Source organism: Candoia aspera, chromosome 7 (assembly GCF_035149785.1).
Source record: "Candoia aspera isolate rCanAsp1 chromosome 7, rCanAsp1.hap2, whole genome shotgun sequence".
Taxonomy (NCBI): Eukaryota; Metazoa; Chordata; class Lepidosauria; order Squamata; family Boidae; genus Candoia; species Candoia aspera.
Genome location: NC_086159.1, coordinates 61,615,399 through 61,642,130, shown reverse-complemented (window position 1 = coordinate 61,642,130; position 26,732 = coordinate 61,615,399). Strand labels below are relative to the sequence as shown.

General features: G+C 39.4%; 1 protein-coding gene across 2 annotated transcripts in view; it reads right to left on the bottom strand.

Annotated features, from left to right (window-relative positions):
- The window catches only part of PLXNB2 (plexin B2), a 329,693-nt gene that overhangs the window by 45,039 nt on the left and 257,922 nt on the right, over positions 1-26,732 (bottom strand). For both annotated transcript variants that reach the window (XM_063309588.1, XM_063309589.1), the window contains 5 exons: positions 26,026-26,174; positions 25,261-25,369; positions 9,470-9,606; positions 3,408-3,578; positions 2,126-2,261 (listed from right to left, as the gene is read on the bottom strand). In XM_063309588.1, the coding sequence (XP_063165658.1) occupies positions 2,126-2,261; positions 3,408-3,578; positions 9,470-9,606; positions 25,261-25,369; positions 26,026-26,174 (702 nt within the window). The remainder of the gene's footprint in view (positions 1-2,125; positions 2,262-3,407; positions 3,579-9,469; positions 9,607-25,260; positions 25,370-26,025; positions 26,175-26,732) is intronic.

Below are 26,732 nucleotides of genomic sequence, written 5' to 3'. Positions count from 1 at the left end.
GGTGAAGAATCGATTTAAGGGACTGGACTTAGTAGATAGGGTCCCGGAAGAACTCTGGACAGAAGTTGGCAGCATTGTTCAGGAGGCGGCAACAAAATACATCCCAAAGAAAGAGAAAACCAAGAAGGCAAAATGGCTGTCTGCTGAGACACTAGAAGTAGCCCAAGAAAGAAGGAAAGCAAAAGGCAACAGTGATAGGGGGAGATATGCCCAATTAAATGCAAAATTCCAGAGGTTAGCCAGAAGAGATAAGGAATTATTTTTAAACAAGCAATGCGCGGAAGTGGAAGAAGACAATAGAATAGGAAGGACAAGAGACCTCTTCCAGAAAATTAGAAACATTGGAGGTAAATTCCAGGCAAAAATGGGTATGATCAAAAACAAAGATGGCAAGGACCTAACAGAAGAAGAAGAGATCAAGAAAAGGTGGCAAGAATATACAGAAAACCTGTATAGGAAGGATAACAATATCGGGGATAGCTTTGACGGTGTGGTCGGTGAGCTAGAGCCAGACATCCTGAAGAGTGAGGTTGAGTGGGCCTTAAGAAGCATTGCTAATAACAAGGCAACAGGAGACGACGGCATCCCAGCTGAACTGTTCAAAATCTTGCAAGATGATGCTGTCAAGGTAATGCATGCTATATGCCAGCAAATTTGGAAAACACAAGAATGGCCATCATACTGGAAAAAATCAACTTATATCCCCATACCAAAAAAGGGAAACACTAAAGAATGTTCAAACTATCGAACAGTGGCACTCATTTCACATGCCAGTAAGGTAATGCTCAAGATCCTGCAAGGTAGACTTCAACAGTTCATGGAGCGAGAATTGCCAGATGTACAAGCTGGGTTTAGAAAAGGCAGAGGAACTAGAGACCAAATTGCTAATATCCGCTGGATAATGGAAAAAGCCAGGGAGTTTCAGAAAAACATCTATTTCTGTTTTATTGACTATTCTAAAGCCTTTGACTGTGTGGACCATAACAAATTGTGGCAAGTTCTTAGTGGTATGGGGATACCAAGTCATCTTGTATGCCTCCTGAAGAATCTGTATAACGACCAAGTAGCAACAGTAAGAACAGACCACGGAACAACAGACTGGTTTAAGATTGGGAAAGGAGTACGGCAGGGCTGTATACTCTCACCCTACCTATTCAACTTGTATGCAGAACACATCATGCGACAAGCTGGCCTTGAGGAATCCAAGGCTGGAGTTAAAATCTCTGGAAGAAACATTAACAATCTCAGATATGCAGATGATACCACTTTGATGGCTGAAAGTGAAGAGGAACTGAGGAGCCTTATGATGAAGGTGAAAGAAGAAAGTGCAAAAGCTGGCTTGCAGCTAAACCTAAAAAAAACCAAGATTATGGCAACCAGCTTGATTGATAACTGGCAAATAGAGGGAGAAAATGTAGAAGCAGTGAAAGACTTTGTATTCCTAGGTGCAAAGATTACTGCAGATGCTGACTGCAGTCAGGAAATCAGAAGACGCTTAATCCTTGGGAGAAGAGCAATGACAAATCTCGATAAAATAGTTAAGAGCAGAGACATCACATTGACAACAAAGGCCCGCATAGTTAAAGCAATGGTGTTCCCTGTAGTAACATATGGCTGCGAGAGCTGGACCATAAGGAAGGCTGAGCAAAGGAAGATCGATGCTTTTGAACTGTGGTGTTGGAGGAAAATTCTGAGAGTGCCTTGGACTGCAAGAAGATCCAACCAGTCCATCCTCCAGGAAATAAAGCCAGACTGCTCACTTGAGGGAATGATATTAAAGGCAAAACTGAAATACTTTGGCCACATAATGAGAAGACAGGACACCCTGGAGAAGATGCTGATGCTAGGGAGAGTGGAAGGCAAAAGGAAGAGGGGCCGACCAAGGGCAAGATGGATGGATGATATTCTAGAGGTGACGGACTCGTCCCTGGGGGAGCTGGGGGTGTTGACGACCGACAGGAAGCTCTGGCGTGGGCTGGTCCATGAAGTCACGAAGAGTCGGAAGCGACTAAACGAATAAATAAACAACAACTAGATAATGGAGGTAAAGTTCAAAACATCAGGAGGACCCTAAGTAGCCTATCCCAGAACCAGACTGTATTTTGAAACAAAGGATAAGTAATACCTTTTGCTGCCTCTCTGCTTGTCTCCGCCTCCTCCTCCTTGATGATATATCTGCAAAAGGCTTGAATTTAACTTCCACAGAGAACTTCTGAATGATATCAAAACCAGCACCAATTACTGTAATATTTCGTCCTCCACTAAAAAATACAAATCAGAAATCCCATCATGTACGCTTTCTGTTTTTAGGCAGGGTTCTATTCAAGGTAGAAAATGTCTACCTTGCTTTTATTTTAGAAGAGACTCATTAAGAAAAGTACTCCCCCCCCTTTTGTTAGTTTTTAGCTGTTATTTTATCACACATCTTTCTCTTTTTTAAAATTTGTACCATCAAAGAATTAATGATGAAATTTTCCAAATAATGGCATGCCAGCTTTTTGCTCTCTTCCCTGTGACAGAAACTCAGTAATGTTATATAGCTAAAAAACAGATTATGACCATCTTTCCCTCTGTATATGATATAACCTATGGTTTACTATGTTTACTGGTTGCTTGTGTCAGTATGAATGCATCCAACAATTTTTCTTGTAAACAGCCCAGAGTCCCCCCTTTGGGGGGACATGGGGGATGGCTAAATTAAATAAATAAACAAAAATAAATAAATAAATAAATCCACCCCTGCTTCTCTATTGCTCCTGGCCTGCATAGGGTTGTTTTGTGGTTCTTATGCTCTCCAGCAACAACTTTGGCTCTCACTAATCAGAAATACAAACTCAAAACTGTGAAGCAGAGAATGTAAACTAAAATAGCCAGGCAAACCTTATGGAAAAGGTATATTTCTAGCTGCAACACGAATAAATTAACCTCAACTCTACACTCAACATCATAATTCTTCTGATAATCACCCATATTTCTAGGTTCTATCTCCCGAAAGAACTGGTAAAATCTCTAGACTGATGTGTGGGGGAACCACTGCTATCTAGTGTAAGTAGAACTGAACTATACAGGCCAACGGTTAATGCAGTTTAAACAACTTCCTATGTTAAAGATCATATTTAACGTTTTGCTTTAATTTGGTAAATCAGTAATTTTTTCTTTTTTCCGATGAAATAAGTAGTCACATGAGTGTCTGATAAATTTTTCATTAATTCTTAAATGGATGAAAACATTTACCTTCCCTGAAGTTGATGGCTTTTATTTTAGAAGAAAGATACAATTATGTTACATTTATTGTGATTGCCGAGACCTAAGGTAGTAGTTATCTAATAATTACACTGGGAAAAAAACCTCTATAATCTCATCTCATTAAACCCGAACAAATCTTTATAACAGAAGCATTTTATTACCTGCGAATGCTGACTTCAGGGGTGATCTTGCTAACAGTAGGGTTTTCACTATAGATAAATTGTACATTTTCTATTTCTTTTTTGGTGTTTCCATGCTGTAAAGTTACAGAAACAGGCCCTTTCTTGCTGTTTGGTCCAGTAACACAAACTATTTCTTGCCCAAATGCAATGCTATTTAAGGGGGGGGAAAAGGAAAAAATCAATGATACTATCACCATACAACTTATTTCATCAAGTTCACTAAGACATCACCATGTTTTGGTCTCACATTTAGATAAAAGAAAGTGGGATTTTTAAAAAGAAACAGTGAATTAGGAAAATCAGTTGCATCTGAGAAATCATCTTCACCACCCAAATAAATACTCTGTTGTGGGGGACAAGAACAACCCCCTTTGTTGTGGGGGACAAGAACAGGCCAGTACTTAAAAAGTTATTTCTGCTTTCTGGATATTTGGTTCAGTCCAATTTAGCCTGGGATTCAGCCTTACTATTAGATAATAGTAATTTTGCTCAGTGTGAAAGGGATAAGATAGGAAAACATGCTTCTTTTTCAGTGAGGAGATGATATTCACAATTAAGAAAAGGTGTACATTAATGACGTGTGCATTTTTCCACTCTGGCTTTTGCATACCTAAACCATCTTCCTTACAAATGCCCAAATAAGTGACTTATGATTCTACTATCAGCAGACAAGCTGTTCAACAATATGGGGATTTTTTAAGAAAATGCCAGTATCATAGATAGAAGCTATTTCAACATGAATTTTTTCCAGTTTCAGCATAGCCTTTTATATTTATTTATTTATTTATTTTCCACATTTCTATCACCGCCCATCTCCCCCTAAAAGGGGGACTCTGGGCGGTTTACAATAAAATTCACCTTAAAAACCTGACATCATAAAATCACCAATACTAAAATAATAAATATATAAATATAAAATCCAAGTGGGAGATTTCCATTCCGTCGGGAGAACTCTACATCACCAGCCACCCCCAGGAAGAGCTATTGCCCTTCCCATCCCAGGCGAGGCGGCAAAACCAGGTCTTCAAGCCCCTCCGGAAGGTCGGGAGTGAAGGGGCCTGCCTCACCTCGGGGGGTGGAATGTTCCACAGGGCGGGTGCCACTGCAGAGAAGGCCTGCCTCCTGGACCCCGCCAGATGAAATTCTCTTACAGACGGGGTCCGCAACATGCCCTCTCTGCATGATCGGGTGGGGCAGGTTGATGTTATAGGGATGGGACGGTCCTTCAGGTAGCCTGGCCCCATGCCATGTAGGGCTTTAAAGGTGATAACCAACACCTTGAATTGGACCCGGAAGCAAACTGGAACCCAATGCAGCTCATGCAGCAGAGGTGTTACGTGTGCTGATCTTGGAGCACTCAGCACTGTTCGCGCAGCCGCATTTTGGACCAACTGAAGCTTCCGGATACTCTTCAAGGGTAGCCCCATGTAGAGCGCATTGCAGTAGTCTATATGGGAGATGACCAGGGCATGAGTGACTGTCCGGAGGGCATCTCGATCCAGGAAGGGGCGTAACTGGCGCACAACCTGAAGTTGTGCAAAGGCCCTCCTAGCCACGACTGCCACCTGTTTTTCGAGCAGGAGTCGTGAGTCCAGGAGGACCCCCAAGTTACGCACGGGTTCTGAATGGGGCAGTGCAACCCCATCCAGAACTAAAGATGACAACTTCCCGGATACCGAGGAGCCATCAATCCACAGCCACTCCGTCTTACCAGGGTTCAGCTGAAGCCTGTTACTCCCCATCCAGCCCCCCACAGCCCCCAGGCACTGAGAAAGGGCACTGTCCGCATCACTTACTTCATCCGGGATGGAGATATATATCTGAGTATCATCAGCATACCGATGGTACTTCATCCCATGGTGACGGATGATCTCACCCAGTGGTTTCATGTAGATGTTAAATAGGAGAGGGGAGAGAACCGAAGCCTGCGGCACCCCGCAAAGCAGGGGTTGAGGGTCGGATCTCTCATCTCCTATCACCACTGACTGGGACCGGCCCTGGAAGAAGGAGGTGAACCAGCGCAGAACCACACTGCCCACCCCTAACTCCCTGAGTCATCCCAGAAGAATACCATGGTCGATGGTATTGAAAGTCGCTGAGAGATCAAGGAGAGCAAGGATGGATGCACTGCCTCCATCCTGCTCCCGCCAGAGATCATCCATAAGTGCGACCAATGCAGTCTCTGTCCCATATCCCGGCCTGAAACCTGACTGAAAGGGGTCTAGATAATCCGTTTCATCCAGCATCCTCTGAAGTTGTAACGCCACCACTTTCTCAACCACCTTCCCCAAAAAGGAGAGGTGGGAGATTGGACAAAAATTATCCAGGACATTAGGGTCCAGCGATGGCTTTTTGAGGAGGGGGTGTACCAGTGCCTCTTTAAAGGCAACTAGAACCACTCCCTCCCTCAAAGATGCATTAACCATTGCCCAACCACATGTCACCTCCCGGGCTGTTTTCACAAGCCAGGAAGGGCATGGGTCTAGATGACACGTGGTGGCGTTTACAATCCAGAAGATCCTGTCCACTTCCTCAGGCCCAACAGGATCAAACTGTTGCCAGATAACTGGGTAAGTACATTCCCTCAGCATCTCCCCAGACTCTGCCCCATGCTTAGAGTCCAACTTGGACTGAATCTGAGCGATTTTACCCTGCAGATGCTCAGCAAATTCCTCCGCACGGCCCTGTAGGTGGGAGACAGAGCCCCCCCACCTAATAATGATCGCATAATTTTAAACAGGGCCGTTGGGCAGCATTATGCGGATGCAATAAGAGCAGAGAAATATTGACCTTTCGCAGCTCTTACCGCCACAAGGTAGGCCTTAATAGCGGCTCTAGCTTGTGTTCGGTCAGATTCAGTCTTTGTCTTCCTCCAGCGGCGCTCTAGGCATCTCTTCACCCTCTTCAAAACCCACAGTTCCTCCGTAAACCACGGGGAGTGCCAAGTTTGAGTGGGCAAGAGAGGCCGCACAGGCGCGAACCTGTCCAAGGCCCCGGCCGCTTCTCTATTCCAGGTTGCGGCCAGGACCTCCACTGGACCATGCAGTAGATCCCCGGGTATAACCCTCAGCTCCTTCTGAAACCTCACTGGGTCCATCAGTTGCCGGGGGCGGACCAATTGAATGGGTCCTGCCTCCCTGTGGAGGGGGGCAGCACAAGAGAATCTCAGGGCCACCAGGGCATGGTCTGACCATGACAATGGGGACAGATCTACCTCTCCCTTCAGATCACATTGCCACTGCTCCGACAAGAAAACCAAATCCGGAGTGAGGCCACTGTCTCAAGTTGGGTCCTGAATGATCTGAGACAGGCCCATAGCTGCCATGGTAGCCATGAACTCCTGAGCCGCATCCGAGGCACGCCCCAGGAAAGGTAGGTTGAAGTCCAAGACCATAAGCCTGGGGAACTCCACCGCCAACCCTGAGATGGCCTCGAGCAGCTCAGGCAGGGAGGTTGCCACGTAGCAAGGAGGCTGGTACAGCAGCAAGACTCCCAACTGTTCTTGGGTGCCCAACTTGAGAAACAGGGTCTCACAACCGGCCACCTGTGGAGCCACGCCCCTGAAGGCTAGTAGAGATTCTCGGATGACAACTGCCACCTCACCTCCCCTGCCCCGGTGTCGCGGCTGGTGCCACACCTGAAACCCGGCTGGGTTTCAGGTGTGGCACCAGCCTTTTATATAAAAGGCTATATTATAAAATATAGCCTTTTATATGGTTTAACACACTCATTCATTCGCATTTTTCTATACTGTTCCAATCTTACCTCTTCTTGTTGAGATGCCCAAGAATTGCCCTATGGTCCTTTAAGTGTTTCATGGGAAGTTGTCTGTTTTATACTATATCCACACTACACTACACTACACAGTACTACTTAGCCAATATTATCTGGTGTCCTTTCTGCATGGAAAAATAAGTGTAAAAAGCCCACAGAAAATTGTATCCAATTATGTCTAAACTGATCTGCCCCATCCTTGCGTGAAAGCAAACTCACAAATCATGAAGCCCCGTTTAAGACATCAGTATAACGGAATATACACAATATTTGCTGACAACTCTCACTTCCATGCAAATGTTGCACGTATGTATGTTTGTGCATAATATATATTATAAAAGCTGTTTATAATAGCATTTAAAGTTATCCTTCCAAATTTAAATAATTTCTATAGTTCTTTTGATTATAATGCTGCAACATTGTCTGCATGTCTTCAATGTCTGCATTAACATCTGCTGACATAACCCATGCTGTGTTTTCAATTATAGTTTTTGAGGGTGTTCTAGTAATGCAACAGTATTAGCACTGCAGAAATGTGAATTTCAGAAAAATCACTAGACTGAGAGTGTACAGGCCTTGCTTAAATCAAACATGCAATGGCAATGTGGTATCAAGATTACCATCTGAGAAGTACAGAATGGAAGAACCTAAAGATTCTGTTCCTGCATATGGAATACAAATGTGATAGATACAACAGTTAAAGCTTGATTCACTCATATCACAAATATTCCTTAATTAAGACTGAAGCACATGTTTAATTACCACATTACTTGCAGCAATACAAACCAATTTTCAATGAAGGGCAATTCAAATATTCAACAGGCAGAGCATGACGTATTAACCAAAGCAATTCTGTTCCCCTCCATCAAATTGGACTCTCTGAAGTGGATAATATCAATCTATTATTGAATTCAACCAGTCAACCCAAAATGCCTCATATTGTTGTACTGTTGAAAGTTATGTAGATAATATTTTTTCTACCTTTAATTCTCCAAGCAGTGACAACAGAAAAAGTCCATCTCCCCTGTTTATTACCTATTAGAAATAATTAACTGTAACACCCAACTTTCATTAACCCTGTGTATTCTCCTCATTGTCAAGTGGGCTTTATTTGCTGTCACTGTCACTCATTATCATCGCTGCCATTTTTCAGAGACTCACTCTATAAAACAGAGGCAAGGGGAGCATTTTAAAACTTCTTTGTTTTCAGTCTTGCTCTTGCCTGGAAAAATTTTATAGGTTCAGTGGTGGACCTATAAGCAACTAGAAAAAAGCATGCCCAAATATAAAGAATTAGGCATTTTGATCTGTTATTTTTGAACAGCAGCATCTTCAGAGGAGTCAAAATGGTGGCACGGCATCATGATCTAAAACCTGTCCCTTTTGGATATGCAACAACCAAAAGGGTGACGCTTGCCATACCTGTCATCTTGCACATTTTGACACCTTCTACTCTGGATGCCCTTGCTTTGAGGGTGTTATACTCCTCTACCTTTTCATGTTGTCTCTTTAATAATACAGGTAGTCCTCACTTAACAATGGTAATTGGGACCGGCAGCTCGTTGCTAAGTGACACAGTCATAAATGATGTCATGTGATTGCACCAACATATGACGGCAGTTGCAGCAGTTCTGGTTGCCATTGTTAAGCAAGTTCCATGCAGCCATTAAGTGCAATGTCACATGATCACCATGTGTGACCTTCTGCTGGCTTCCCAACAGGCTTTTCTTATCAGAAGCTGGCAGTGAAGGTCACACATGGTGATCATGTGACTGTGGGACACTGTGATGTTTGTAAATGCCCACCAGTTGCAAAGTGCCTGAATCATGATCATGTGACTGCAGGAACGCTGTTACAGCTGCAACTATGACAATCAACCGCAAGTCTTCTTTGAAGTTCAAACAGTCACTGAATGAGTGGTCATTAAGTGAGCACTATCTGTACAATATTTTCATTACATTGTACTTGTAATTTGTTTTGTTCATATGCCTAGCTTACTACTCACATCAATGACCAATGGTTAGGCATGCCAGGAGTTGTAGTTCCCAACCCTGTCTTAAATACTGAATAGAATAAAATACTGAAGAACTAATACTATAAAATTAAAGAATTAATAACAACAAAGTCATTATCAAGATAACCAATTGTTCCATTGACAGAGTACAGTATGTCAGAATACATGATATAAATGGCACAATAGAACACAAGGTAGTAGATTGGGGGGAAATATTAAGAAGTGGTCATGCTAATATGGATCTTATACTCACACTCTACAGGGTTCTTCATCAAGGTAAACACTAACGTCTTGTATAGAACCTGTGGCTAAGTTTGTGCCATCGATAGTTAGAACTGTTCCTCCTGCTTGGGGACCTCTCTGAGGATTTATTCCCGTAGGTATAGGATCCTATAATATAGATAGTCACAGATTAGTTAAATTCTGTATTTCTTCTAAAAAGGTATTTTCCAAACATAGTAATAATATACCTTAAGGGAGGAGAAACAGATCAGTGAAGAAAAAAATGATGGCTATTATAAACAACTCATTCCACACAAGGTTAAACTATTATAAGCTGCTACTGATATCAGGTTCCTGGTCATAATATGGTGGGTAAGCTGCCTATTCATTTCTTGAAAATTTCCTTTAGAGCACACTTCTTTCAGACTTGGTTATAATGCTTCTTGCAGCACATTCTTGGATATAATCACATCAGTGGCATGAAAAGCAAAGCCCACCATTTGAAAGGAACTCTGAAAGCAGCAGATAATTTTATCACTTGTAATAAGGGAACCCTGCCCACCTATCTCAAATCAGAACATTTGCTGATCTGGGAAACAGCATTTAGATGTACACCTTAAAAGCAGGCCTGCACAGCATAACTTGTGACTTCCTGAACCAGATATAGCCTCTCCCCAGCTTGATAAAAACTTCCTGCCGAGAAATGCAGTACAAAACTAATTATTTCCTAAACAAATAATGAGGTTCTGTGACCTTGCTGAATTTGCCGTAAGCTGATCTACTAACAGTTTTTTAAAACTGTAACCTACACATGTCTTGTGTCTGAAAGAAAACATCTTGTGCCAAAACATCATTGAAAATTTTGCTGCCATCAGAAAGAAACAGTAAGTATACAGTTTTCTCTGGTGTTTCTTTCAAATTGTATAGTTTTGCTGGTTTAGGATGAAACAGAAATATAATAAGACTCTGTAATTCCCAGGATTTTCCAGGTATATGAAAGTGTTTCTATGACACAATGGGAGAATGTATAGTCTTTAAAATTTAGACCACTGGCAGCCTCATGCAGCAACCAGACTCACTGTGAGTGAGTTGGGTGGCCATATAAATCTTTTTAATAAATAAAATAAATAAATAAACCCAAGTTAACAAGAGCAGACCATGTTAAGTGCATTGCAATAGTCCAAATGTAAGACAATGAGGACATGAGCCAGGAACATTAACAGCTTCCCAGTCCCTGAAAGGCTTGCAACTGAAGCCAAAGGATTGTAACCAGCCAAAGCCTGCCCCCATCCACAGCCTCCCTCTCTTGAGCAGAAGCAATGAATCCTGGAGAACTTCCAAGTTGCAGGCTTGCTCCTCCTGGGGAAGCGTGACCTCATCCAGAGTGAAAATTGTTGCCAGTTGTGAGCCAGATCAACTACAACTAGCTTCTCTACCTTGCATGGATTTCATGTGAGTTTATTTTAATCTACCCAATTCCTCAGGACTTCCATATGCTGGTCAAAATCTCAGCAACATCTCTGGCTTAGTCTGGAGTGGCAATGTTTAATTAAGGCTCATCAAGATAGGATGCGGACATTGAATAACACGTAACATTTTGTTCAGGTTTCACTTTTGTGTAGTTATAATCAAGAAACTCAATTAGGTGGTAGGACATGACTGACTTTGACTGATGTTAAACAGCTAAAATGGGTTAAATCTGTTTTAGTACAAGGAAGGGAGCTAGACTGGGAAGTCAAAAAACATTCTGGAAGAAGATAGAAAAACACCCATTCAGTTGTTGCAAGAAAAATATCCAAATTATTTAACAGCAAAATACTCTAAGCATTTTATTCCAAAGCATGCTTAAAGGTACCAGGAATGTTTCTATTGTATTTTCTTTAAAAAGCAACATATCAGTAAGCTAAAATGCACACAAAAAAGGAGATGGCCCAACAAAAGCATAAGCCAAGCAATGAGAAAACATTTTCTACTTCTGGCCTCATTCTGCTAATTTGTTAGTTTTAAATTTGGTCTATTACAGACACCCTGTTATGTCTTATTGCTCAATTACTTGTCCCCCCTTCCTCCCAATCATGAATCTTCCCTTTCTATACAGAATGAACTTCTTACATGGTAATAATGTCAATTCATCTTCAAAACAGGCATACTCTCTTGTATCAGATCAGGAACTATACAAATGAAAGCTTAGTAATAGATGGTTTAGATGGATTTTTCTTAGCAAAACTTAATGGCCTGGACCTGATTTTACAACACATAAAACAAGTTTTGTAGGGCTAGACTTGGTATCTATCAGCAGTTTGAGTATATTCATTATACACAGTGAAGCCAAGTGCAACTGCCTTTTGCTCTCTTACATAAATAGGTATTACAAGCAGCCCTAGCTACAGAAGCCTTAATGACTGCACAAAAAGATATTCTTATGAAGCATGCCTTGGGAGCTTTACAGCATAGCAATTTATTGCCACATGTTTATTTCCTCTTAATTTAGAACTGAAATTGGCTGTTGAAACCTAGGCCCTTTATAGCAACTCTGCTGTACAATTGCACCGGGCTGAGAACTGGGAAGGATATGTGGGGGACAAGAAGTGGATGGGACCAGGACAAAACGGAATTTGATTTTAAATTAAGTTATATTAATTGAGTATTGTTAATGTCACTTCTCTGGATTACTCTGCCATGGCGAAAAAAAATACAATTAGGTAGCAACTTAGAGAAGTGCTGGGAAGACAACAGGCAGCTCTGGGGTCTCAGGCTGTAGACCAGTGTTTCTCAACCTTGGCAACTTTAAGGAGTGTGGACTTCAACTCCTGGCTGGCTGGAGAATTCTGGGAGTTGAAGTCCACACATCTGAAAGTTCCCAAGGTTGAGAAACACTGCTGAAGACGTTTAACAGCAAAATGTAGATGCAGATTCATCTATAAAAGGAGGTTTATGGGAGAGGAATGGATGCTAACAGGATTGATGGCTGGGACTGTACTGCCTAAAAGTACAACCGATTCCTACTGGCTCACAACAGCTGATGATATGGCTATGATTGTCCATGTGGTTTTTGCCTAGGGCAGGCTCAAAGTAGGTTGGTGTTTGCTGGGAACTACTCTTCACTGTCACACAAGAGGAGGAAGAAATGGTCCATGTGATTTTGGATCAACCTTGAGACCCACAAGAACAAGAACACAGGTTACATGTGGGCATTCTTCCTTACTCCTGTGAATGTTACTTCTGAAGGCACTGTGGGAAACAGCCTCCTAAGAGGAATATATTTCATATTTAACAGTTTGTTCTTTGAATATAAGCCAATGGCAGTACAGCGTAAGCTGTGGTGATTAGTCATTTGCTTTGCTATTGAAAAGTACTCTTAAAAAGTATTTTAAAAAGTTAGTTGTATGTCACATGGTATTTACTCCCACATGAAATAACAGCATTGTGCAAGTCTTTAAAAACATGTATTTCTATGGCATGTTTTTGTCATCTCCTGGAATAAAAATGGCAATACTAGAAAATGTTTTGAGGAGCAAACGACAGTAGATTCTGTGGATAGTACATACCTTCCTTTAATATGAACTCTCAGACTAAGATCTGTTATTATGTCATGCCCTTACACTGGATGTTTCATGATTCCATCACCCTGGGAGGAAGGGACTATTTCAGTTTTACACCTTATTTAACCACCAGGAGACAGTTTCATCCTTCTTGGGACTCATCAGGTACACATAGCCATTATAGGTCTAATGTAGTTCAAATTGCAGTTCAAACTCCCTCCTGATAATCAAGGAATGTGTAAAACCACAGGCTACAGGAAAGCCTCTTGTATCAATCCTATTGAAATGAATGGAAGCTGTTCCAAGCCAACACTCCCAACTTATAACTGAGGGAAGGAAAATGTATTGTGCACATAATTACTGATACTGTATTTAAATAAACAGTATGTCATGCATAGAATATGAAGATTGATGCTGAAAAACACAGCTGGGATAGTTTCTATAGGGCTGGAATCTCCTTGGAGAGGCACTGTGCCGTAAGAAGAATATAGCTCTACTATACACTTTTTCACAATCACAATTTCTTGATTTGAGCATAGATACAATGGGATAGAAATGTAATACAGTGTTTCATGCCTGGCTCAATAGAACCTAGTTTAGAGACCTGGCCTGTAAAGACTACTGAGCCAAGCAGAACATCTGTAACTACTTGCACATAAATACAGCAATCAGTTCAAGTATCTGCTTAGTCTTTTTGATTATTCACCAGCCAAATTAAACAGCATTTATTACATTTATGTATGATATTTATAGCTATCTTTATCATTAATGTATAATCCAGAAGTCGGATACAACTCATTAAAAAGAAAAAACACATTTATAATTTGTTTAAAAAGTTTAATTAATGGTAAAACTTTTTTTAAAAAACCAATGATTAAAAAGAATTAAGGCAAAAAATATAATTCAGGAAGTTTAAAAAAGCTAAAACAAAAACAATAATTCAGCGTTGTCTCTTCAAAAGAACTAAAATCTTAAATAACTGAAACATTATTTCTCAAATGGGACAGATTAAATATAGTAATTTAACAGTACAACAAGAGCCACAGCAGCACCTGTTAACTGGAAGTCTGATATTGGAAGTTGAAATGGCCATGGCCAAAGTTGTAATTGAACACAATTTTCCTATGAAGCAGATTTTGTCCACACAAACCCCATGTGAAATAGAGGAGTGATAGTAACTGGTTCAAATTATCCAGCCAGCTTCATGACTGCATTGCGATTTAAAATCAGGTCTCTGCAGTCTTTGCTCAACATTCTATTCAATCTATCAACAGCACAGCACAGCAAGGTCTCATTGATTTCAGTGGAAGAAACTGAACACGTCTATAATTCTATTCCTAAAATCAATCAGAGTTAAAATAATCGACTTTTTCTTATCTCTGTTTTGCTCTTTTTCGTTTCTGTGTTTTGCATTTTAGCATGCATGTTAAAACCCACATGCATAGTAACAAAAAAACAGATAATAAAGGTCACACAATTTTTAATTTTGAAGAAGCTGCCTTATAACAGGAATTGGGACATGTACTTTCTTGTATTTTTAATATAATCATCCGGTGCTCAACAAACCTGCCTCAGTGCACCTAACATTTTTCTTAATAGGCCAATAAAGCAAGCCATAAACCTTTTGTGCATGGCTCCACATCATCGAAATTGCACACCTTTCTCTGGCTTAGGCTTATCCCGAACTCTCTGGAACGATGGATCTATTCACTTCTATCAGAGCCAGTCTGGTGTAGTGGTTAAGGCACCAGGTTAGAAACCAGGAGACTGTGAGTTCTAGTCCTGCCTTAGGTATAAATCCAACTGGGTGACTTGGGGCTAGTCATTCATCTCAGCTCTAGGAAAAAGACAGAGGCAAACCAGTTCCAAAAATCTTGCCAAGAAAACTGCAGGAACTTATCCAGGCAGCTGCCAGGAATCAAGATTAACTTAAGGCACCACAAGCACACACACAAACACTAATTGAATGTACCCTTTGTATGTTTTTTATTTTGTTTCTATATTTTTAATTTAAATTGGTTGTTTTAATGATTTTTATTGTATGTACGCCACCCAGAATCACTATGTGAGATGAGGGGCTATACAAAACATACAAGTATACAAATGGGTGACCATGTAAAACAAACAAACAAACAAACAAATCACTCACTCTCATTCCTTTCTCCCATTCCCAAATTCTCTTAAGTCACATATAACCAAAACTCATGCAGAGAGAATATCTTCCTTGCTTTCTCTTTCATCCTTCTCATCAGGGGCATATAAGGGGAACAGGAGAACAATATTTTCAGTATCCTCATATACGTCAAGAAACTGCTACTGCTGTCTTCACTGAGCAATATTGCTGAATGTATATATGATGGCATATGTTTTATTGTATATCATGTATTCAGAATGAAATAAAATTGACCTCACACTTAGTAACAATTTTAAACATTCATCCGCTGAAACTTACAGCTATCCTTTTTAAAGGATAGGTGCAGGGACAGAAGGTGGCATACCACAATAAAATATGCAACTTGCAGAGGAAAGCTCCAAATGTGGGTAATACGCAAATCATTTTTATGCAGGCCATGTATTTCAGGATGGAAATATGCTCCAAGCCCCGGTGGTACCTTTTGCTGTAAAATATATATAGATCAACATGATTTCCTATATCAGGTGGTCTTCAGAATGTGCTACCAAGGCCTACACATAGGGTAAGTAAATATAGCTTTTAACCTAAGAACTGGAACTGGGTTTATTTAAATTAAGATTTTACTTCCTTGGTATGATTGTAAGCATGTGTTTCTATTAGTTTCTTTGTGTACAAATTATTAGTTTATTTAATTCAATTTAAGCGTTGCCTGATTCCAAACCACCTCTGGGCAGCTTACAACATAATAAACCATAAAAACACAATACAAAACAAAACAAGATGGGATCTGGTTGCTGTATAGAAAAACATAAACAGAAACACATCCCAAAAGGGGCTCCATCCATCTGAACCCAAACTCACAATCAGGTCTTCAAGGAAGGCCTTACAGAATGCCAACAAGGTGGAACCCACATGGATTTCAGGGGGTGTATAATTCCAGAGGGCAGGCTCTGCAACAGAGAAGACATACTTTCTGGATCCCGATAGATAGCACTGTTCAATTGAAGGTGCACCAACTCTGCTGGCATGTACTGAGCTGGCAGAAACCATGGCAGATAGGTGGCCCCTCAAATAACCTGTCCCTATACCATGTAAAGAATCTGACTGCTGAAAATCAAGAAAGGTTACTGATCTCTGTTAATTGTGATATAAAAGAAATATATGGTGCATTTGTTGAACTTTGATTGTATTCCTCCCAAATATTTATCAATGTAGAAATATGATGTTATTTTGGGTACAGTTGTAATTAATTTTATAAGAGCAACCAAAACATTTGAAATGCAATTCACATTTGAAATTCTGTTTTAGGAAATCTTGCTTTGTTTACTGGAAGAACAGTAAGTATAGTTATGATGAGGTTTCACAGATTAATTTAGGAGAGGATGTAACTTTGCAATAATGCAGTCTAGCTCAGTGATTTGATGGGAGGGAAGAGGGTGAGAGATAGGAAATCTCTATAAATAATGCACGTACTGACTAGTAAATTAATAATTATTGTGACTGGAAACAGGGGTGTATAGTATTCTTTCAAACACAGTAACTGAGAAGGATTTTTCTACACCAAACTCTTCATAATTTTAAGCCTTAGAGTATACCAAATACTTTTCTTTGTATAAATGCATACCCTATTTAAAAATATATATAAAAAGGAAAATCTGAACACATGAAGCAAAGTCTTCATGTGTTCTAGTCTTCTCATATATCACCCACATCTTTCACCCATCCTCAAGCCTCTTCCTTATCACAAATTGCCCCAAAACTCAATCATCTCCTATTTCCTTCCTCTCCACCTTCATCCACATCTCCTTCTCTTTTTATTTCCAAGAATATCAGGGAACCTAGGGAGACAGATTACCCCAGAATATCCACATGAGGCACAATGACATGGCACAGCAGAATAAAGAAGTCAAAGGTGCTACAATGCTTTACTTCGAAAGGCTTCAGACTACAATTAAAATGAAAATAAAGAGGTAACAGAAGTAACTTGGAGAAATGCAGAAAACTAGACCAGTAAGACTGGTGATCAGGATTGTTGAAATTGGTAAAGATCAGATTTGAGAAATATTGAAATAATAAAGTGATAACATTTTAAGTATTATTAACTGTTATTTCAAAATTAGAAAATATTTTACTCCCCGCCACCTCCCAAATCAGGGAATAGGGTCCTTCACCTATTGTTTCTAAAGTGGCCTTAAGAGTTCTTTTTCACATTTTCTTTAAAAAGAGAGTATTTCAGGGAACAATTTCATTCCAGCTGCAAAAAAAGACTAGATGGCAATAAGCTATTAAGAGCAAAGCTGATCTCTAAATGAAAAAGAATAAATCTTCTGGAGGATAAATTACCCACAAACAGCAGCCACAGGCTATTTCAGGGACAAAAACAATTAAAACAATACAAGCAGACTAGCTTCCTTGGTTTGAGCATCAACTGCTATGCAGGATTGAGGCGGTGTATAAATTTCACAAATAAAATGCAATACAATAAAGTCGAAGTTCACCTTACATATCTGGAGATGTCTATTTAATGTAATTCTACAAGGAACCTATCAAGGCAGTCACTTCAGTTCTTTTTTTTTTTTTTAATTACAATGGGATATCATGGAATTCTTCATTGGACCATATCCTATTACACTGCTGTCCAAAATGCTACAGGGTCATGGCTTGGAGTTCTGACCTTGACCAAGAAGATGTGATTTTAAATTCGTATAAAACTCAGAAGCAGATCTTGGGCTCAAGACATTTCATTCTAATCTGCCTCAGCTAATTTTTATGAAAATAAAAAACAAACAGAAAAATAGTCTCATCAATGTCAATCTCAGCTACTTGGAAGAAAGGTGCAGTGTAGCTAATGCAGTTAAATAAACTACATTAGAATTTTTGTTACTGTAGATTTATACAGAACCCCGTAATCATGAGTTTTAAAACGAAAACATAATGATGCTCAGGAGAATTCAAATGTCACAACAAAGGACCCAAGTGCAACAAGTGTCCTATCGTTGCTGTAGAGAATGACAACATAATTTCACTATACATCTTCTTTTCTAATTTTGGCTTAATATTCTATATTTATTAGACTTCCTTCTTCTTGTGACTAAACATATTCATTTCCTCTCTGTAGATTTCCAACAGAAAAGCTGAATTTGCACAAGCAGAGAAAGAAACATTCAATAGAATAACCTAAGTTTGACTTTCTATAACAAGATATAATTCATGAATTTTATTTTAAAACTTTAAAAAAATGACAGCAGAATTCTTTATGTGTTAATAATAGGAGTCAATGTACACTTCAGAGGGCTACACGGCAAGAACTTATAGGCATTATAGCAAGAGTAAGCAAACTGGTTCCTTCCAGATATTTTCAATTACACCTTCCATTATCTCTGATGATATTGGCTGAGGCTAATGGAAGTGAAACCCAAAATACTTGGTCGGCTCTAGATTATTTAGCCTTCTATTATAGGAATCTATCCTATTCATCTCAAAGCAATTTCAAGCTATCTTCTGACATGAAGGCAGTATGGGTAATTGACCAGCTTCATGCTTACATCACCTTCTTCACCATGTTAGACTCTTGGCTGCTGGTTGACTTTTCATAAGTTATGCAACTTACATAATTTCTTAGGCCCCAGGGTACAACTGTATCTCACCAGAGTTTTTTAAGATGCATTCTGACTCATGGGCATCTCTTCTAGCGTCTTTATTTATTTCAAAACAGGAAATATCCCCAAAGATTAGACGGTGATTGCTATGCCTATTCATAAGACACTAAAGGGATCCATCTAATCTATTAGTCTTTTGAGTATAATAGGCCAATTTTATGTTAGACATCTGAACCAGAATTAGCAGGAGTGAAATAACTGAACTGGAATAGGCAGGATTTAAAATGGGGCACTTATTAATGTACCACATTTTCGTGTTGTACCACCTGATAGAGAAATGTATCTAGACAATTCAATCTCCTTTATATATACTGTATATATGGCCTCCTTGATTTTAGATCAACATTTTATTTATTTATTTATGAGATTTAGAGGCTGCCAGACTCCATAATTACTCTGGGTAGCTTACACTAAAAATAAGAACAATAAAAAGAAAACAATAAAAATCCCAAGTGTCTGGACAACCATACTCCCTATAACAAAAAAACATCACTAACAAGGCCCCACTAACACCCTACTCCAAGGCCTGGAACATCAGCCAAATTTTTAAAGACTTACAAAACATCATCAGGGTGGGAGCTACACAGATCTTGGGGGGGGGGAATTCATCTTGAACCCTATTATGGGTAAAACTACAAAACACTAATACTGATAGACATCTGATACTTTTAATTCAAAAATTGTATATAAATACATTTGATAGCTGAAAATGCAAATGATTTGAAAACTCTAGTAATGAAAGTCAAAGAGCACAGTGCAAAAATAGTATTAAGATTAAATATAAAGAAGATCAAACTAATGACAACATGTACTGCAACCAGCCTTAAAATTGACAATGAAGATACTGAAGCGGTGCCTTTTAGGATCAACTATCAACAGTAAAGGAACCAGCAGTCAAGAAATATGCCATAAAGTAGCACTTGGTAGAGTAGCCATGAAAGCCTTGGAAAAGAAGTGTCTACACCTACGAAGGATCAGACTCAGGTAGGCAATGGCTTTCCTCGTGATGCTCTATGGAAGTGAAAGTTGGATTCTGAAGAAGCAGGATTTTGAAGAAACAGAAAGAGTATTGATGCTTTTGAAATTTGGTGTTGGAGAACACTCCTGAGAATGCCATGGACAGCCAAGAAAACAAACAAATGTTTTGAATAGATCAACCAAGGATTTTCACTAGAAGCACAAATGACCAGGCTCAAATTATCATATGTTTATATTATGTGAAGACTAGGTCTACTCATTGGATCAATCAAGCAAAGGACCTTCGTATAAGAACCCCAAGAACATTCTTTGCAATTATTAAATATTAAAATACTAAATGTCCTTGTCAACAATCAACAATATTCATTGGTATATAAGAAGAAGGGGAGATAAAGCACAATCAGGCTTGCATGATCCTGTTATTATAGCCTGTCTCAATAAACTATAGTTCAATTCTTCCTGTAGAGTTAATTTCCTGATCAGGTCTACCCCAAAGGACTAACATCAATCTTGCAAGCCTCATTGTTCTTTACCTCTCTTCCCTCTTATATCCCAATTAATGAGGGATGAGCTTGCCTGAGTCTCTTCTGAGTACTATCTTGCTTCTCAAGATTTAAGGAATGTTTCAGCCCTCTTTGCTTATAAAATGGTTCTTGACTATTTCCCTCAAGGTCATCTTCCTGGTTCTCTACAGGGACCTAGATTTCCAAGCAGTTAGAATCAGAGTTTCCCACCTACATTACAGCTCAGTAATCACCTTTCCCTGCTCCATTCCCAGATACTTTTATAATATTTCACATTTTCCACATAGGAGACTCTTCATCTTGGCCCAAAATGGTAAATTACAGCAGTTACAGCAGCATTCTGTATGAAAATACCACCTGTAGATGTTAAAGGTTGAATCTCTTTCACACGTACCACTGGGGTGCCCTCTATACAATAATGGAGAACAGAATCATAATACCAATTGTGAAAAATCTTAATTGCTCCTCTGAGGAGGAAATTGTAATTTTTCTCCTCAGCAATCAAACTTCAGCTGTTTCCAATAAGGTTGTTAAATTTTTAACAATAGTCATGGCTTGCATAAATCATTGCTGCTTTCCTTAACTCTATTAATTGCTTCAGACTTTTCTGTACAAGTTTTATTTTATTTTTTTAATGTTATATTGTTATAATATATTTGATACATTGTAATATCATCTTCTTTTAAACACTTGTCTTAGACTGGAAGTAAATGAATGAATGAACAAATAACTGATATGGCAGGAGCCTTAGACTACTCAGAAGTCCATTCCTTAAAACTGCTGGATGCAGAACACCTATACTCTTTTTGCATCAACAATGCAGGGGTTATCTCCTATACTTTGGACTAAGAAGAGTTGTAAGGTTTGAGTCTGACTCTGACTCGGAAATCAAAACTTATGCTGAGCCAGAAGGGGAAAACAAAACTTCTCTGGAAGGAATTCGGGAAATAGAAACCAGGAGTGACTCAGCAGAACGGGAAAATTCAGAGATGCTGACTGGGCAGATTCCGGAGGGAGGTTCAAATCCTCCAGTCAGTGCTTGAGAGAGGATTGCTGAGAAGCGCGCCAAGCAAAAGGCAGCCTGATTGGCTACAGAGGAGAGAGAGTGCAAAAAGGATCGTATAAAAAGGCACCTGTGCACAGAGCAAATTGCCAGAGACAACTGATCCACTGTGCTAACAGCTTCTCCTGGAGAGTCCTTGCCAGAACCCGGAGCCTCACCTGTAGCCGACATGAAATCAGTGCCAGCTCCTTTCACTGACATGGAATTACCTCCTTCGCACTCTGTTCCAGCCGAGTCCTGTCTTGCCTCCGCAGTCAAGCTTTGTCCTAGCACTCTAGCCCAGCCTCGTCTTGCCATTCCAGCTGAGTCCAGCCTTGTCTCCAGATCGGAGCCTTGTCTTGTCACTCCAGCAAAGTCTTGCCTAGCCTCCATTGCCAAGCCTAGCCTCGCCTCTGTGCCGCGCCCTGCAGTCAAACCTCAAGCTTCCTCCTTGCCATGCGCTCTAGCCACACCCAGTCTTGCTGCCTCGTCGAGAGGGTTAGCCGAGTTCTGCTTTGCTGTGTTGCCACAAACTCCTTCTACTCCTGATCTTGCAGCCTTGCCTTGTTTTCCTCCACTGCCTGGGTGGACTAGATTGAACTGTACTGTTTAATCTAATGAGGACACTCATCTGTTGTAAATAGTTGATTGTAAATAAAGAACCTTCTTTGCAGTTCTGCCTGGCCGTCTCTTAGTTCGAACAGGACAAGAGTGTTAAAAGCTATTATGCACTTCTGGCAGTTCATAATAGTTGATCGTAAGTCCAAAAATAAAGACTTGGCTATTCTCCCAGGCCCTGGGATAGGTTGATAGTTAAGCTCCTGTTGGCTGTTTGTTTGTTTGTATCTCGGTCTTAGGGCTGCTTATGAATGTTTTCCTTTTCTGACATGGTTGTTAAGAGTTGGGTAGCCTCTAAATTGTTTAAATAAAGAAATAAAGGTATTTGCCTAGAAGCTGAAACATCACAGAGGGATTGTGGGTGGAAATAGCACAGAACAAGATCTTTCTTTAAATACCTTGGAATTATATTCTATTGCACGGGATCCTGGAAAGCTCACTACAAGGAAGAATCTAACTCTTCGATGACAATCAAGAGATTATTTTTTTACCAGGGGAAGGGAGTTTGCATCTGCAGATTTTCAACTTTTTGAGGCCTAAACCCTAATTCAGATTTTTATATGGGGCACAGGTTGCGCTGTTCTTTAACAAAAGTCTCTTAGAGGTCATACAAACTAAATTTCTGCCACAGGGAGCTCCGATTCAGAGGAGGAGACTGACAATGCGCAGCCAGCTCCAGATTCAGAGGAAGAGACTCACAATGTGCAGCTGGAGTTACCAGCAGAACTGCTGCCTGAGCAGCTGCAGGCAGAGGAGGTGGGCTGTCCGGTAACCAGCAGGCACAGCTGTCAATGGTCTCTGAAGATGAAGAGGCCAAGTTTCCACCCCCTCCCAGCCCAAAGGCACTCAGTGAGACTTCTTGCAAGGAAGCAGCCTCAGCAAATAGGCAACACTGAGGCTGCCCTTATTTAAGAAGAGCAGTGAGTTCTACTTCCCCATTGACAACAACTGTCTGTTAACTCCTGCTCTGTGTGCCTTGACTCTTGGCCTGCAATTTCCCAACCCTGACTCTAGACCCAGACCTGCTGACAAACCTTCTACCCAGTTTTGACCCATGGACTTTGCTTGACCACTCTTCTGCCCACTGATCTGGATTAAATGCACTAAGGCAAGCTTGTTAAGTGTTGGGACCTGTTTCTTTACTGCATGTGCGTCTGTGTGTTTGCACTCATATTTATTTTACAAAGACATTTTAGTAAAGTGTTGCAACTACTTTTCCACGAGCTTGTGTGTGCTTGCCTGGGACAGGGCAATTTCTTGGGTCCACCCTGTCCTATTCAAAAAGCTTTCCTAACGCAGCTTTCAGACTAGAGACAATATAAAGAGTAAGGAAGATGTCCTTGATGGACATATGCAAACTCTGTTGCCAAGGCAACAAGGGGCAAAACATATTTAAAGTCCAAAATGGCCAGAAAACATTCAGAAGTGACTCAAACATTTTCCTAATTCACTGAACTGTAAGAAGGAAGAGGAAGTACAGCACAGTCAGATTTGCAAGATTCTATTATTACAGCCAATCTCAATAAAAGTAGCTTTAGCCTTACTGTGGAGTTGATTTCATGGTCTGTTCTACCTAGTGAGGCTGACAGGCAGGGATGTCTAGGAGTGAATATAGGGCTTGGAGGATAGCACTATTATACTGGCTGAAACTAAATTTTTCTTCATTACACCTGGCTCCACTAGCTCTAGTAGATGACTATTCTTCACTATGGGCTACATCAGCAGAAAACAAAATATATTCTATTATATTAACCAAAGGTTTTCTTCTTTCTGCTGGCTATGGTCAGGCTAAAGTATTATTTATCAAAAGTTGGAGGATGTAGAACATCAAAGTGAAATTGGCTTATTCACAGGGAGTTTTAGAATACCCGTTACTTGGAATACATGGAAATCTGCAAACTATCTGAACTTATTAATCTCCTCCAGTTTAAGGAAATATTTTTTCAGCTAGGCATAATGTCTTACCCTTACCCTTTTTAAGTGGTAGATTTAATAAGAACCCTCTAGCTAAGCATATATACCCAGGTGATTCTAGACAGGTTAAAACTGTCTAGTATGTACTTCTCTACTACTATTTTTATAGAGATACTTGTGAATTTTATTTAGTACCTGTCTTCTAGTACAAGTGATTTCCAGGGAGAGCAGATGAGCTTTATACTAAACCTCTTTAATCAAAGAACAATCAAGGGATAACAAGGAGAATAACCAAATACTGTCTGACTGCAGTGAAAATGCAGCAACAGTTGACTTCATTAGACTACCTTTTAGTTTATATTTTATTATTGTGCATTTTCCTGGGTGGATTGTGACAAGTGTCTTATTTTTCTGTTCTGTTGTTTCAGATGACTGTTCTTTGATTGTATATAATATAATATTATTCTGTATTATTATTCATGGTTATATAATGCTACCTTTTCTTTAATGCTTCCATTTATGCTAAGCCTTTTCTTAAATATGAATCCCCTGAAAAAGCTTTTGGTTTTTATTTTTTAAAATTTCTTTAGTTATTCTTCAATAATTACACACTAATTTTTGAGATTAAGGTTAATGGTTCAGGAAGGAATCATGAACTATTTCCTGAAACTGAAGCCTGTTTCAGAGCTGAATCTTTTCTTAGGGGTAGGTCAAAATTTTAGTTCTACAACATAACTACTTCTGCTTAAATTATTGCAAGCAGAATCAAGAAATGCATGCCCTCTCTCCCTGCACTTTCAACCTCCAGTTGTTGCTATTCCTTCTCTGGGAAAACACATTTCACCTTCAAGAAGAGAGACAGTCAAGAGGAAGGTTCCAATTAAGATTGAACATTTTATCAGCAGGCCCATTTGCTGGCAAAAAATATGCAGATCACATTTTTTTTCAATAAAACATAGGATTAGATTACAAACCCAGTATTTTCTGAAAGAAAATTATGTTCTCTGTCTTATCTGAAATATTCCAGGGCACTCTGGTTTTCATTAAATTCTGTACTAGCTACAAACTGATACACTTTCCAAAGATGGCATTATTTTGGTCTTGTATAAAGAAGTGGAACTGCAGCACAAGGACACCTTGCATTTCTACCCTGGTTCCAGAAGAATCACTTCAAGTATTCCAGATGCACAAGTGACTCCTATACTTTATGGAATGAGCTATATCTATCTTTTTCTTTTCTTTTCACTATAGATGCAATAAGATTTCTCAGTATGATATTGAGTAGGCTTATTGATTCTCTTTTGAGATGATCCTCAGTGTTCCCCAATATCAGATCAGATGAGCAAATATCCAGTAAATAAAAAAGGAATAAGATCTCCCCCCACCACACAGAGTACATATAAACACTCACCTGATAGGTAAATTGCACTTCATTTGTGGATGTGCTGTGTTGTCCATTAATATCAACTTCAATTTCACCTGTTTTTTCCACTGGTACTTGCCCAACTTCACATACAATCCTGTTTATAAAAAAGACAAAAGTGCATATAAAGGTTTAACAATGTGTATTTCCTGCTAGTCCATTCTTAAACTACATGTGCGTGCGCGCACGCGCGCACACACACACACAGGTTTAGATTATAAGCATAAAAACCAAGGAATTTTTAAAAAATGAATCTAATAAAAATTGCTTCTCAGATTATGAAAAAATAATCATATACCTTTCTGATTAGAAACAAGTTGTAACTTTAAACGGAGTTTACTCCTTGATATATGTGTATGGTTGTGATATAATTATCCTAAAGCCCTTATAATAAACAAATAATTAAAAATCATTTACTTGAACAAGAGAAATCTTTAAATTTGTATGAAAGGGAAGAAATCTTTCTTCAGTGATATCACTGGAAATATCAGCTGACAAAATAAGCAGAGAACAAATTGGATTGTAGCCCTAAGATTATCAAAATTGATGGCTGTTATTGTCTATGTTTTCATTATAGTTTTAAACAACAAAATAATTGAAAAAACAAAACAAAACATATTAAAATGGTTATAAATTGTATACACTGAACTCTGTATTATATTTAAAGCTACTTTATTTTAAATTTATGTAGTCACTGGTATATAGACTTTTTTTCTTACTTCTTGGATAGTCAGATATTTGAGAATTACTTACCTGGTAGAAACAGAGTAGAATTCTTTTCTAAATTCACATTCAGTGTTGACTACCATTATAGTTTGGACGTCTTCAGCTTTTATGCCCAAGTTAGACCCTCTTATTGTCAACAAAATTCCACCACTAAGAGGTCCGTTCTTTGGTTCAATCTAAATATACAGAAAACATTATTATTATTATTATTATCCATATTAAATAAAATAACCCTAGGCAATTAACAAATATATATGAAACATCATAGTAGCAACTGAACTATCTAATTGACTTAAAACAGCAGGTTCCCAAGCTGGAAGGAAAAACAGAAATAGATTCAGGATACTTGGATGCTAAACCAGAGGTAGCAAAAAATCAAAATTTTGGTTGAAGCAAACATAGAGGACATGAAAGGTCCTTCAATTTCAACAGCTAAACTTCCAGCAATGATGTACTGTAGTACCTAAACTTAACTTTATGGCTTTAATGCAGGTTTTAAAAAGAGCCATTGTCTTTGGCAACATTGGCATATTTTGATTAATTTTTCAAAGTCATGTGAATCCTTCTATATCAGAAACTCATAGCGAGTATTTAGGTGCTCTAACATAGGAATGGAGAACGCCTTGTCCTCCAGGTGTTGTTCACTTCAAGCTTACACCAACCAAAATGGCAACGCTCAGAAATGATGGAATCTCCAGTTCAGTAGCTTCTGGGGAACAACAGATTGACTATTC